This window comes from Schistocerca gregaria, chromosome 7 (assembly GCF_023897955.1).
Source record: "Schistocerca gregaria isolate iqSchGreg1 chromosome 7, iqSchGreg1.2, whole genome shotgun sequence".
Taxonomy (NCBI): Eukaryota; Metazoa; Arthropoda; class Insecta; order Orthoptera; family Acrididae; genus Schistocerca; species Schistocerca gregaria.
In genome coordinates, this window is record NC_064926.1 from 401,719,643 (window position 1) to 401,733,470 (window position 13,828).

General features: G+C 38.9%; 1 protein-coding gene across 4 annotated transcripts in view; it reads left to right on the forward strand.

Moving 5' to 3' along the window:
- Window positions 1-13,828, forward strand: part of LOC126281424 (DENN domain-containing protein Crag) — a 292,659-nt gene that overhangs the window by 257,393 nt on the left and 21,438 nt on the right. For all 4 annotated transcript variants that reach the window (XM_049980371.1, XM_049980368.1, XM_049980369.1 and 1 more), the window contains one exon: window positions 988-1,130. In XM_049980371.1, coding sequence (XP_049836328.1) covers window positions 988-1,130 — 143 coding nt within the window. The remainder of the gene's footprint in view (window positions 1-987; window positions 1,131-13,828) is intronic.

A 13,828-nucleotide genomic window follows, 5' to 3' on the forward strand; every position in this document is an offset into this window, starting at 1 on the left:
ACAATTACCTATCATTTTATAAACAATTCTGTCATTGCAGGCCTATGTAATCTGCTTTCTGTGAATTACATATTTAGTGGCTCATTTTACAACTTAATATCTTTTTATTTGGAATTAGTTAGTTTCAGAGCTTTGTCCAGTCATCCTAATTTAGATTTCCCCCCAATTTTTTCCCAAATCCTTGAAGATGAATGCCAAAATGGCTGCAGGAGACAGCTTATTTCCTTCCCCAGCCTTGTTCAAGCGCATATTGTGGCCTCAATAACCTAGTTGGCAATGGGTTGTTAAATCTTAGTCCTCGTTCCTTGTTCACAGAATAACTGTGGCTCATGTGATGTCGCAAAACCTATTAAAATGCATTCAATATTAACTGCTTTATTCTAGTTTGATTGTTTTTAAGTTAATATGTATCTCATCCACATTTCTTTAGTTTTGTTCCGAATTTTTTTTTGTCACATTTTGCAATGTTATCCATCCTTTATACATCTCCTGTGGAATGAGAAGGGCTTAGCTGTAAATTACAAAGCATGTGACTCTGATACAGATCATAATGAAATGCAGTGGGGCTAGTTTCTGTTCTGCCTACCATGCTCGACAAAACAGAACATTGGGTCCTGAAGCCAGATGAAAATACGGATAAGAATTTTGTATTTCGCACATGTGTAATGGATGTAAAATATCAGATTCCAGGCTGGACTTTTTTTTAATATTTTTTGTAACACAACATTGCAATAATTGTAAGTACTATCATTATGATCATCACCATAAAAATGTAATTCATTATGCATTTCTTAGCGAACTTACAAGAAAAGTTCTTGATCATAGCATTTTTATCAGGTATTACACAAGGAAGTCACACTGACCTGCAATCAATTCACAATTACCGCTATTTCATAAAAATTTTGGAATTACATAAAGGATAGAAATGTGTTGTTAAACTTGTTTATCACAAATTATTTACTTTACAGATTTTTTTTCCTTTTTCAGGTGCCAGTTTTGTGGGAAAGCCACAGTTCCATTTCTTAGTGTTACCATACTTGATTATCGGTCACAGCCAAAAATGGCTTCAGCACAAAGTCAAGAAAGTGTGAACAGAAGTAAAACTTCCTTAAATCGGCTTTCTTATCTGGGTAAGCAGACTCTGCCTACGCAGCAGTTATGATGAGTTGTTGAAAAACCCTACTATTAGTGATTTTATCATCTAAAGTGCTCATTTATTACTGTACAATTTATGTCTCTCCCACATGAGGATGTGTACATGATAAATGTACTTTGGTATATGTTAAGTGAAGTACTTAAGCAGCACAAAAGTTTAACATACATTCAAACACGTTGTGTAAGCAGCAAACCTGGGCTGAAAGTTGCAGTAATGATTTCAACTGCAGTAATAAAGTGTAAGGAAAATAAAAATACAAAAAGGGAAAGAATTCTGTTGGACAAAGTTGAATTATCTTTGTATGTATTCACTATGAAATATGCTTGGATGCTGTTGTGAACAGATGTAGATTATTTAGTGAGGTTCAGGAGGGAATCTTAAAAAATATTGCCACAACAGCGATATGGAATGTTACATGTTCCACTACTAAGTATAAAAGTAGCAGTCAAACTCAGTTCTCAATAAATCAATGAATATAATCAGTGTTTGAAAATATGATGTGATAGGATAGATAATAGAAAGCTACTCACCAAACAGTGACACACAAAACACACACCAAAAAAAAAAGAGGAAACGTGTGAGCTTTCTAAGCCGGTGGTTCCATCTTCTGGCAGAGGGGTTGAAGGGGAAGGAAGGTGGATGAAGGAAAAGTCAGGATTGCTTTGCATATATTGCAATGTATTATCAAGATGGAAGACCTCATAGAAACATATGTAGAAGTTAAAAATTGCAAGTTTGAACTTGAAGTGTAACATTTTAAATGTGAAGAAAATCTTTTACAAATGTTGACCATTTTAAATTAAAGTAAAAAGATGATTTTGTGAGCAGGGAACTTGTTGGTTAAGAGTGGAACTCATATTAGTGAATCGCCTTCGGGCCATTCAGAATAGGTTTCCTGTTGTTTAAGTCATCTCTGGTGATTAATAGGACATTTCCTCTATAAAAAGTGTGGCTGATTTCTTGTACCATTTCCATCCAGTGCAATCAAATACTCTGTCTACAATAATGTTGTTATCAACAGAATGTTTAACCACAGCTTTCTTTTCTTCTTTGTTGTATAATTTTCTATAGTTCTCTTAGAAAAATTTGCCGGTTCCCAATTCTGACTCAAATAACCAAACCCCATGGAGACAGTACACAATTAGTAACTATTTACATTTAAAGAAAGGAAAAGACCCTGTGGTGTTAAGGACAGATAGTTGATTTTATAAACAAGTACAGGTTCAGTTCCTCAACAGAGACCAGCAGTTCAGCTCTGGCTTTTGCACTGACTTTTGCCTATGACACCTGGTCTCAGTCTGTTGACAGTGTGCTTTCTAACTCTAGAATCACTTTTTTTTTAAGCAATCAGACCATCTGCAAACTTTTGCATAGAAGTAGCATGTACAAAGTGTAACTAAAGCAGTGTGGGTGGGTATGCAACACAATGAGGTGTCAGATGACTGAGGAAATGGTTCATGACTTTAAGCAGTGAAGCTTTTGGACACTATATAAGGAAGATGTCTGTGTCATGATGAGTGAAAGAAAGAATTGTTCTTGGAATAAAGTAACCTGACAGTAAAGCAGAGTCTCTTTATACTCTGTTCTTCATACAGCCAGGATTGCTGTGCATGAACTGCAAACTATTATCAAAATGGTAAACCTCATAGATACATCATTACACAGGCATTCCATCACCAAGTCCAAGCACTTAGAGCTTTCTTGAGAAAATCTTTGTAGTGTATCACTGTAGTTAGCAACTGGAAGCACACCCATTTCTGCAAGTTTGTTTTTCAGCTTCAGGAAGAGCTAATTATATTTTAGTAGTATGTGGAGAGATGCTGCTGTTTCGTTGCATGTTGTAGCTGTATGTTCGGCCTACTTCAGATTTTTATGTAATTTTACACTTAGACCCCTTGCTTAGTGGAAGAAATTTAGATTTATCCTGCTTAAAAATAAGGATGAAAAGAATACCTGACATTTCATGCCAACTAGGATAGAGTGATGAACCAGAAGAAGTTGGATTTTAAGTGGAATGCAGTGCATACAAGTCAACATTGACATTATCAAAGGCTGCCTTCCAAGCTATTTGGTTTTTGCACTTAACTGAAGTCATTAGCTTACTTTTGCTATTTACAATAGGACAGAACTGATGACATATCATTGACATACAATGAGAAGAGTAAAAAACCTTTTACCGATCTCTGAGGGGCATGTGCAGTCTCTGTTCTGTTTTTGCAATTTCAGAAATGATGCACTGCAAGCAGAACACCGGATTTAAAAAACTGTTCTCCTTTCACATAAAATAGTCCAATGGTGACAGCATAATAGTTGCACAGTCTTCTTTACGTAACAGGGTTTCGTGTGAATTGTTGCTTTCTTTCAAGAACTCCCATTTCAGTTTCCCAGGGATTTCTATTACACTTTTGTATGGACTATACTAACCTGTTATGCATCTCTGAGTTCATTCATTGTCTGTTGCCGTGCTTTCTTGATGCTGACTCTGGACGCTGGAACAATACTCTAGAATTGGTTGCAGTAGTGTCTTTATGTGATTTCCTTTGCAGATACCTTGCACTTTCCCAGAAACCTTTCAATAGATGTAAGTCTTCCTCCAGAGTGATTGAATTCTGTAGTGGGGGGGGGGGGGGGGGGAGGTAAGGCCTTTGAAAAGGGGGACTGAGGCTTTTGGAGGACATGTTCATGACTTTGTTTTGTGTCTCTTTAATTTCTCGTTTCTGTTTTGGTGGTGGGAGTGAGTCTCTGATGGTGTGGTAAATGTAGTACGTCTGCAGGACAGGGTAAATTGAGCATGAGAGGATGTGGAGCAGTTCCAGAGGCTCTTGCAGAAGTGGTGGTCCAAGGTGGGAGTGGGAGTTGAGTGGAATGGAGAGTTTTTTGAGGTGGTGGTGTGCAAACTAATCTAGTTTGTGGAGGGCTATAATTTCAATCTGAGAAATGGGGAGCAGGAATTTGGGAGTGTAGAGCAGGAGAATTGTAAGAATGGAAAACAGATATTACAAGCAGGTTTGGATCTGATTTACATGGTATTGCAGGGCTAGGGTGGTGAAGCTTATGGACTGATGGAATTTGACAGAGGTCATTGTGATTGTGTAAGGACAGGTTGCAGCTGGAGATTGGTAAACTAATAGTCAGGCCATTTGGTGGGATTCCATGAGCCAAGCAACAATTCAGGAACAGTATGTCAGGCTGGGTTCTGGCTAGAAATAGGGGAACTTTTCTGTATTTCTGCTGATGGAAGGAATGAGGTCCATTGTGTGAAATAAAAAAAAAGGCGCTTAAAATACATGGCAAAAAGGATGAAACAGATGAGGTATGAGGAGAAAAAGGTGAAACCTGAGGGAGTGAGACTGATAATGAAAGAAAAAAATTGGCATAAAAATAAAAAGATGATAACGTAGCATGCAGGTTGATAGGTGTATATGAGTTGAGAAAGGGACAGCAGGTGAAAAATGGATTGGGTGAGGTCAGCATGTGCAGGCTGGAATATGCGAAAAGAATGGTGGGGGGTTGTTATGAGGTTCAGCGAGTTCATGACGCACAGGGAGTTAGGGGGTGTAATAACTTTGAAGGAAGGCATAGAAATGATTGTATCAGTGTGCAGAGTGTGGGTCATTAGATACTGCCCTAACAATCCACATAGTCACATATCCATGTGTTGAGTTTGGATGAGGCTGTTGATACAGTGTAGCTCAGAAGTCAGTGCATGTGGAGTTTGGAAAGCAACAGTAAAACACAGGAAATAAGAGAAAGAAAAGGACAGAGATAATAAAATGTGTTAGATAATAACAACACAGGAAAACAGCACTGGGTTGTGTGATGGAAGAAAAGCTGTTAGGCAAAAAAGTCCAGGATGGAATCATTATGAAAAGGACATACCACATAGAGGAGGAATTGAGACACAGCAAGGCATAATGAAAAGACTGCTAAATATTAAATCTTTTGGCCAAAAGCCATCATTGGAAACTGACATACATTCACTTCAGCTCAACTCACACAAACAAGACCACAGTCTCCAGCCATTGCAGCCTAACTGTGGACTGCAACTGTGTCAGATGTCAGGCATGAGCAGAAGTCTGGGGTGGGTGGTGGTGCCAAGGAGGAGACATGGCACAGGGAAGGGGAAAGATTTCAAGGTAGTGGTGGTGGAAGGTGTTGCACTGCCTGTGAGAGCATGTAAGGATGTGTTAGGCCAGGGTTGGGCTGCTATGGGAGTGGAATAGGAGAGAAGTAGAGAAGGGGAAAAGACTAGTTGGTGTGTTGGCAGAATAGAAGGCATGCATTGTGTGTAGTGGTGGAGTGGGAACAGGGAAGGGGATATATAGGTGGAGGACAGGAAATAGCAAAGGATGAGGCCAGGAGGGTTATGAAAACGAAGGATACATTGTAGGGAGAGTTCACATCGGTAGAATTCGGAAAAGCTTGTGTTGGTAGGAAGGATCCTGATGGCACAGGTTGTGAACACGTTGTGTTGGGCAGCATGTGTCTTTTAGTTAGAGTTAGGCAGTGCCTATTCATGCAGACAGACAGGTTGTTAATTGTCATGCCCATATAGAAAACAGCACAGGGTTGCAGCTTAGTTTGTAGATCACATGGCCGGTTTCACAAGTAGCCAAATCTTTGAAGGGATAAGTGATATCCGTGACAGGACTAGAGTACTTGTTGATGGTAGTAGGATGTATGAGACAGGCTTGCATCTAAGTCTACTGCAGGAGTATGAGCTATGAGATAAAGGGTTGGGAGCATGGTTGGAGTAGATATGGACAAGGATATTGTTGTAGGTTTGGTGGGTTACAGAATACCACAATGGGAGGGGTGGGGAGGATAGTGGGTAGGGTATTCCTCATTTCATGGCACAACAAGAAATAGTTGAAACCCAGGCAGAGAATGTGATTCAATTGCTCCAGTCCAGGGTGTTAACAAGTCACGAGACAAGTGCTCCTTTGTGGACAGACAGTTGCTATGTGGAAAATAGTAAGTGACTGGAGAGATGTAGTCACCTACCACTTCCCATGGTCCGCTGGCCGGCCACAAAGAAGCACTCGCCTCGTGACTCAGTACCACCTAGGACTGGAGCAAGTGAATCACATTCTCCACTAGGGTTTCAGCTTCCTCTTGTTGTGCCTAAAGTAAAGAATATCCTACCCACTGTCCTCCCCCACCCCCCCCCCCCCACCCCCCTCCCGTCTCTCAGTAGTATTCCGCCACCCACCAAACCTACAAAATATCCTTGTCCACCCTTACTTCACCCCTATTTTCTGCCACATACCTCATGGCTCATATCACTGCAATAGGTCTAGATGCAAGACCTGTTTGATGCATCCTTCCATAAGCACCTATTCTTGTACTATCACAGCATTTCCTATCCCATCAAAGGCAAGACTACCTGTGAAACCAGTTACATGAACTGCAAACTGAGCTACAACCGCTACGCTGCTTTCTAGATGGACATGAGAACTAACAAGCTGTGTGTATGCATGAATGACTTCCTCCAGATTGTGGAGAAGAAACAATCAGACCACTCAGTTGCTGAAAATGTTGCCCAACATGATATGCTTCTCTTCAGTGACTGTTTCACAATTTCCACCACTGGGATCCTTCCTACCCACACCAGCATTTCCAAATTGCGTGTGTGGAAATTCTCTCTACAATTTATGCTGCATTCCTGTACTTCTCTGATGTCAACCTTTGCTACCTCCAGTCCTCCATCTACCTATCCCCTTCCCTACTCCCATTCCACAAGCCTTCTGTCCCACCATTGCACCCGCTAGTATTTTCCCCTTCCTTACTTTTCTTCTTTCCTTTCCACTTTCCCTTTTGTGCTCCGCTAGTGGTCCTAAAATGTCCCCACCACATCTCACAGGCAGGACATCATCTTCCCCCAGCACTACCCTGCTATCCCTCCCCCTTCACCTCCCCATCCCATACCTCCTCCTTATTACAATCATTCATCTCAGATTGATGCTCATGCCAGATGCAGTTAAATCCACAATAGGGCCACAATGGTGAGAGACAGGGCCCAGTGCATGCGAGTTGTACTTTTGTGAATGTGTGTGTGCATGTTTTCCATTTCCGAAGGAGACCTTATAGCTGAAAACGTAAATGTTTAGCAGTTGTTTTGTTGTGCCTGTCTGCAACTCAGCATCTCCTGTATGTGGTGGAGGGCAATCTATCCTTTTCATAATGCTGTCATTATTTCAATCCGGACTTTCCGTTGTTACAGTATCATGCACTTACACCTAGTTTACTTTTTTTATTGTTGCACAGCTCGCATCTCACAAGAAGAAAACAAAATACACACGGTATGAATGCAGCTAAACAACATAATTATGTAATTTCATCTACTGTCATTGAAGTGTATTGTTATAAAAATTGAGCACCTATGTGTGGATGAACTTTACTAATGGAAATAGGGAACGAAAACTCTGACCACTGAAGATGTTCAAAATAAAGCAAAATATGTACAGTGTAAATAAGACTCTTAATTACAGTTGAAAATTGATGGTACATAACCTAAATTATGTGTATAATTGCAGTTGTGGATAAAGAGGCCAAAGAATAAAGATGACAAAATGTTATTTTTATTTCAGTAAAATATTCCCGATCCAGTAAACTTATTGTGTCCCATTAGCCAAATGTTCATAGAGCTAATCAAATATATGGGACAATATTCCTTACAATTATATCTCTGTTAGCAGTCAGTAATGAGGTAGAGTATTGAATGCCTTTAAATAATTTAGTAAAGCCTAATTTGCCTGTTCATGCACATCTGTTGTTTGCTACTGATTATTTTAGAGATCTTTATTGTCCTCCAGGAACATTTGAGCTTAGAGTAGGCTGTAGGTTTCTGCAACAGATTAACATCATGGATATTTGTTTTTAATTCAATGGCTCCAATCTGTTGTAGTCACATGGAAGTATTTGTTGTGCAAGAGCTTCTCTATAAATATGAGCTAGGGAGGGGGCTAACTGTGCAGTTCATTGAATGTAAAATATAACTGGTATCCAGTTAGCACCTAATTCCTTGATCACTTTAAGTAGGTTTACTTGTTCGCAGTATTGAGGAGGGAGTATGGGGGGGGATAACAATATTTTAAAATCAAGCCTTTATATGGTAATATCCTCGCACACAAAAATATTTTTAAATATGGTATTTAATATATCTGCTGCCTTCATTTTCAACACCAGGAGGACATTTGAGAGATTAGATGGAAGCTTTGGACCCGTTCATTGTCATTATGTGTGACCAGAACTTCCTAAAATTTTGTTATAGATCTTTTGCCAGGACTGACTGAAAGTTATTGTGGGCTTCACACATATTTATTCTTATGGGTGCACAAGTTGCTATTAAATGTACTGTATCAATTTCCCTGCAGTCTCTTTTGTAGTGAGAGTGTTTTAGTGTCTTGAATGGTACTGGCTACATACTTATCTAGACCACAATTTATAATATTATTCAGCTTTAACCACAATTGCTCTTTGTTTGCTAGATCTAAATCAAAGATTCTCAGGGCATCCTTTAAGTAAGGCAGTAATGACTGCCAGCCTGTTTGACCAAACATCTACATATACATCTACATCTATACTCTGCAAACCTCTGTGAGGTGCATGGCAGAGGATATGTCCCATTGTACCAGTTATTAGGGTTTTCTCCTGTTCCATTCAGGTATGGAGCACGGTAAGAATAATTGTTTGAATACCTCTGTGGAGTCTACCTGTTCAGTTTCTTCAGTATCTCTGTGACACGCTCCCACTGATTAAACAAATCTGTGACCATTTGTGCTACCCTTCTCAGTATAAGTTCAATATCCCCTGTTAGTCCTTTCTGTTACAGGTCCAACACTGTTGAGCAGTATTCTAGGATAGCTCACACACATGATTTGTAAGCAATCTCATTTGTAGACTGGTAGCACTTCCCCAATATTCTACCAATAAACTGAAGTTTATCAACTGCCCTACGCACAACTGAACCTATGTGATCAGTCCATTTCATATCCCTACAAAGTGTTACACCCAGGTATTTGTATGAGCTGACCGATTCCAAACATGACTCATTGTTATTATAGTGATAGGATACTAAATTTTTAATTTTGTGAAGTGAAGTGCAAAATTTTACATTTCGGAACATTTAGAACAATTTGCCCTTCTCTGCACCATGTTGATCTTATCAAAACCAATCTGAATATATATGCAAAAACAAAGATGATGTAACTTACCAAACGAAAGCGTTGGTATGTTGATAGAGACACAAACATCTTTGTTTTTAGATATATTTTTCCCACGTGGAATGTTTCCCTGTATTATATGAATATATATGTAGCTTCTCTTAGATAGTACTTCATTATAGATAACTGCATCATTTGCAAAAAGCCTGATTTTACGATTAATATTGTCTGCAAGGTCGTGAATATACAACATAAACAGCAAGGGTCCTGTCACACTTCCCTGGAGCACACCCAAAGATACTTCTACATCTGATGATGACTCTCCATCCAAAATAACATCCTGTGTGTTCCCTATCAAAAAGTCTTCAACCCAGTCACCAATTTCACTTGATACCCCATATGATCTCATACTTTTGACAATAAATATTGGTGTGGTTCTGAGTCGGGAGATTTTTGGAAATCAGGAAACACTATTCATGATCCTCATTATGTTTGAGCTCAGAATGTGTTTTAAGATTCTACAACAATTTGATGTCACAGATATTGGATGGTAGCTTTGTGGATCACTCCTACTATCTTTCTTGTAGATGGGTGTGATCCGTGTCTTTTTCCAAGAAATGGGGATGACTTTTTGTTCAGGTGATCTACAATAGATTATAGTTAAAAGAGGGGCTAACTCAGCAACAAATTCAAAATAGAGTCTGACAGGGATTGCATCAGGACCTGGAGCTTTGTTCAGTTTTAACAATTTCAGCTGTTTCTCAACACCATCGACACTAGTACTTATTTCAATCATCTTTTTGTTGGTACAAGGATTAAATTGGGGCAATTCTCCTGGGTTTTCTGTTGTATCCTGACTACTCATCAAATATGGGATGCCTAGGGAACTGGCTTCTCGGATCGCTAGACAACAATTAAAGCAAATTGTATTAAAGAATTTTATTATGAAATGAATCTATGACAATACCTAACTTCCATTTACAAATAGCCACAAACAATGGATACAAAGAGAACTTGGTAACAAAGCTGAACAATAAAATCAAGAAACAGAAAAGAACAAACACCCAACTGCCACCAACACAAGGACAAAATCACACACAAAGAAACACACAAAATACAAGAATAGATACAGCACAAAGTGTGGAAGAAACAGAAAGTAAAAGATGGTGCATAATGACGAACAACCACAAATACACACACAGAATATCCAATATATTCAAAAAACAAGGCATAAAAGTAGCCCACCAAACCAACAACTGAATTCAGAAATACATCCAAAACAAAAAAAAAAGGAAAACCTGATCTGTATCAGAAATCAGGAATATACCAACAAATGCAAATGGAAGATAGGTCAAACCAGGAGGGCATTTGACACCAGATACAAAGAGCATGGAAGTATAGGACAAATCATTCAACATTTGCAGAACACTTACACCATCACCAACATACAATTATAACCAGACACATAGACATGGAAATCATAAGGATAAACAAAAACAAAAAACACCTCCTCACCCTACAAGAAGACTACCACATCCAAAAAACCATAACAGTAAAGAAACAACTCATAAATGATCAGATCAACATGGCAAGCCACACACTCTTTAAACTGATTGACCGCTTAATATAACATTAAAAGTACAAATATAACCACAGGCTCAAATGACCACTACCATTTTCTCCCAGTTCTATCCGATAATCAGTGTCCCGGCAATCCCTGTCTTCCCCCCCCTCCCCCCTTTCTTTAGAAGGGGGGGGGGGGGACACCCCTCTCATGTCTGTATCTACATAAAAGACAATTTCACTAACTAACACTCTCTCTCTCTCTCTCTCTCTCTCTCTCTCTCTCTCTCTCTCTCTCTCTCTCTCTCTCTCTCTCTCTCTCTCTCTCTCACACACACACACACACACACACAAAATCGTTTCATAGGTTGTCAACACCCATAATGTGAATGAAAACAAACGAATAGACATAAAGACTAGCAGTGATGAGAATGAAGAACAGTTAAGAAAGTCAATTATAAGTAGTGCAGTGCGGGAAATAATGCAAAATGCCAAAAACTGCAGATGTGTAATGAAGCCTGTCGACATCAACCACTGCTAGCATGAGGGGAAGGTGCAGACTATGTAGAGAAACACCATAAGTAGCTTATAGACTAACTTCACAAAGAAAACGCTGTTTTTAACCTAAAAGAATCAAAAAATAAATGTACAAATGTATGTATCCAATTTCAGAATGCCACTGAAGGTGCTTTATAAATAAAAGTGAAACGCGTCTGGTGTGATTCTTTTTAGTTACATTGCAGTCAGCTCAAGGCAGATAACCTATAATTACAGATGTACATAGGCGTGTTGCAAGCAAAGGGCAACATGCAGTATAATCAATGTCCTTTAGTATAATGATTCCTACACAAGTGAAGGAATACAGTGGATGCTTGTATCCAAGTCGCTGATCTTGACACTTTTGTAGAACTGGCTGCGACCAGTCGGGAGCAGCGCTTTTGTTTGCTTCATCTAGAGGCCGCTGCTGTCACGTTGTAATCCTAGAGGGATTGGTCAGTGTGCTATTGGCTGACTACTTCTTCACAGCCCTCTCTGCTCTGTGGTTTCTGACTGGCATCCTGGTGCTTGACTTTATGCTGGAACATTTTCCTTTGTAAAGGAACATTTGAAAACAGAGATAAGAATTTGAAATTTTGCTTTGCTACCCTCAATTTCAGTTCCTGTCTCATTCGCTAGGGACTGGTCACAAATACTCAATTAGCTTTTTTCATGTCGTTTTTGCTTTTGGTGACCATCATACTCTAGTAGCTTCATGGCTTCCCTTACCGCTAAAAGTAATGTTTAGTTTTTCCAGTCAATACTGGATGGGTTAAAGTCACCACCATAACTAGCTTCAGCTCATGTGTTATTTTTGGTAAAACTGTTGAGGTGTTGCAGTGTCCTATGTAAGTCTGATTGGTATTTATCTGCTAGGTTATTTGTCATCAAGTAGTCAATATACTGATCATGACTTTATATTGTAAGGACTTAGCTAGCAATGAAAGAACACAAATGGGACAGTGATCTGAGACTGCTGTGGCAGTTCCTTTTTGGGCAGCAGTTTGACAAGTCTTTGTTTCCAGGTCACTGGAAAAAAGCTTGTAGTCTGGTGGTAATAGAAGATATCCTTCATTGTGAGCAGTAGTGAGTCAGTAATAAGTGTGACCTTTTACAGTGTAATGGCATCATGTCCATTGGGTGCTGATTTAATACACATCATGAATTTTTCAACAATATTTTTGGTAACATGATTATGAAAGAGTATTTTCCGTCTAGAATCAATTACCTCCATGAAGTAAATAGTAAGTCTAATTTTTTGAGGCTCAGTAGTGGCTGTTGGCAAAGTCAAGCTGTGGTTCAGATCCTCAATAAAGACAATGGGTTCAGCTTAGCTTTACTGGACCGATCCCTATATCTCACTGACTTTCTCAATGACATCTAATCTGTCTGTTGTCAGTTAATGTACATGCATGTCTATTTCAGCATTTCCTACAGGTTTGCTGACACACTGCAGCATCTACTTACAGGCAGTATGATTTTCCAGGGTGAGGCATCGTCTGTATGTCATACATGCAGCCCTCTCTTCAGCTCATCATTTAGCCATGGTGCAGGATTTCTTCTGACTTTCATGGCCTTTGGCAGAAATTATTTGCCTTATAGATGAGAAAATATGCATCAGTTTGAAAGTGCTGTTTCAGGTCATCCCACTTTTCTCACTTATCTTCAGAGTCTGTCTCCTCTACAATTATTATCCTCCATACTTCTCTCCATCACCAAATCAAGTATTCCTTGATGCGTCAGGAGGTGTCCTATCAGCTGATCTTTTCTTTTAGTCAAGTTTCACCATAAGGCTCGTGGAAAAGAAAAGTATTGGCATGAAAATGAATATCACTATATGGAACAAAAATAATGTTTGTATAGTATTAAATACAAGCTAAAAAATAGTGACGGTGAGTACTATTAACACATGTATTGGAATTATGAATAACAGCATTGAGCTAATGGCTCACTTAGTGGGGAGAAAACAGTTTTGTTGTATTTGGATATCTCTGAGGGTAGAACATAATGAACTTTCACTTGCAGAACTGTGACTTGTCTCTCTAATTTTCCTTTTTTAAGGCACTGTGTGCACATTTTGAAATTACATATTGTGGATTTATGTGTGTAATTCAAATTCAACAAACCTATAATAAAACTGAACTATAGTTAGAAAGAGTGAATAAAATCCATGTATCAAAATACTTTTTTTTAATTGCTGAACAAAGGGAAACCCATAAAGACATCTCACATAAGTAGCTGTTTACCTGAGAAGCATTACAGTGTGTTGTGGTCACTCTTAGTAGGATAGAAAATAATGTCTTTCACTACTAGGATGGCCAATTAGCACTGTGCATTTTTTAAGAGTCCTTTGATCACGGATTTTTGTTGAAATAAAAACAATTTTGTGTGATAGTTATCTTCCATA